General features: G+C 41.9%; 1 protein-coding gene across 2 annotated transcripts in view; it reads right to left on the bottom strand.

The window, feature by feature from the left end:
* acox1 (acyl-CoA oxidase 1, palmitoyl) overlaps positions 1 to 1,624 on the bottom strand; it is a 31,101-nt gene that overhangs the window by 14,927 nt on the left and 14,550 nt on the right. For both annotated transcript variants that reach the window (XM_015399110.1, XM_015399109.1), the window contains exon 9: positions 1,045 to 1,235. In XM_015399110.1, coding sequence (XP_015254596.1) covers positions 1,045 to 1,235 — 191 coding nt within the window. The remainder of the gene's footprint in view (positions 1 to 1,044; positions 1,236 to 1,624) is intronic.

Below are 1,624 nucleotides of genomic sequence, written 5' to 3'. Positions count from 1 at the left end.
TAAGTGTAAATTGTCTTGTTCCATTGGCAAAATCTCTCTTTTACCTACTGAATCCAAGAACAAATACACTTATTTTAAGAAAGAAAAAACTTATCTAAATTTCGTTTTTTTTTCCAGTGTAACAATCAATCGAACCGAACCGAACCGTGGATTTTGTGAACCGTTCCACCCCTACTAGGCAGTTGCTTAGGGACCAAAGTTCCCCATAAAACTCTGTTAACATGTATGGTTAAGACAACTATTCCTTATTTATTTTTTTGAATAAAAATCCTTTCGCTAAAATGCCGTCGCCTTTTTGGAAACACAGGAAGGAGCAATCAGCTAAGTGAGCTTAGTGCTTGGAAAAAAAATCTTCCTTTAGAGACAGCATGAAAAGTCAGCTGAGTACAAAACATAGAGGAAAACAAGAAGAAAAGGGATAAGAAGAGAGGGACACAATGGGTTTTATGTGTCATCTTCTCTATTCATAGGGCCTCGGGCCCCAAATTTCCTAAATCCGCCCCTTGTTTTAAAATACTAGAAACAGATTTAGGAGCAACTGAAACTGTATGAGTTAAAATGGGATGTTTTAGAGTCAAACATGGACGTGATTTTGGTGACATAATGTGGAAAAAATACAGAACTGTATAGAGCAGAGCTGAAAGCCACACGCTTCATGAAGACAACCTGACATTCTCAGGTCTTTTGTTCCTTTAGTGGATCCCGTTTCACCCCCTCCCATTCTCAACAGCCTTCTCTTTCTGGGTGAATATGTTCAGGTATGAGCAAACTGTGGGAAGGAGCTGCTGGAACTGGTTTCACTGGGAAGCGGAGCCTCTGGAAAAAGGCTGAAAAATCACCCGGCAGGTTTCTGAAACACATCTGCTGACCTTTCAGGATCTAAGGACCCAAAACAGGCAGCTCCTCCTATTTGTTTATAGTGAGGGCGGAGGCAGGCCGTGTCTCCGGGGTTTCTGTCTAACTGTAAACAGCCGTGTGGTTGAATGTTTACATCTCAGCCTGGCTGGGAGCTATGTGGCATTTTGTTCTGTTAGTTAAACGTACCTTGCAGTCTGCAGCATCATGACCGTGTTCTCGCCCTCATAGGTGCAGGTGGGTGTAAACTCCACGTAAATGTCTGGCAAGGCGCTGCTACGGGAGTAACCGTGGCCACCGCATGACATGCGGCATACTTCGATAGCAGAGTTGGCTTCCCAAGTGGTGAAGGCCTTAAGACCAGCAGAGAGGGCGTGGAGCTACAGGACAAAGAGATTCAGTTTAGGAAATCATTCAATACTGCAAGATAAACGGCTGATTTTAAGAAAGGTTTATGATCCTCTGCTTTCTTTTTCTGCAAATAATACAGCAAACTAATGGAGCGCACTCTCCATCATTCCCAATGTAACCCTAATACAAACAGCCAGACTTTAAAGTCCAAAGTTACGTTCATTTACACTTATTAAATATAAACACCAGTAACTCTGGTTGCATACGTTTTTCTGAAAGAGAAACACATTTTGTTGGCGCATTATTTATCATTTTTGTGTTTGGAGTCTTCTTTTCGCTCAATTGTTTGTAAATAAATCTTGGCCTGTTTTCCAGTGTAGTCCTGTTTCTCTGACTGTGACTAACTGGATGTGCTCTC

Source organism: Cyprinodon variegatus, unplaced genomic scaffold (genome assembly GCF_000732505.1).
Source record: "Cyprinodon variegatus isolate N-32 unplaced genomic scaffold, C_variegatus-1.0 Scaffold989, whole genome shotgun sequence".
NCBI classification, from domain to species: domain Eukaryota; kingdom Metazoa; phylum Chordata; class Actinopteri; order Cyprinodontiformes; family Cyprinodontidae; genus Cyprinodon; species Cyprinodon variegatus.
Note: the sequence above shows the minus strand (reverse complement) of the source record. Positions and strands in the feature narration are given on the sequence as shown.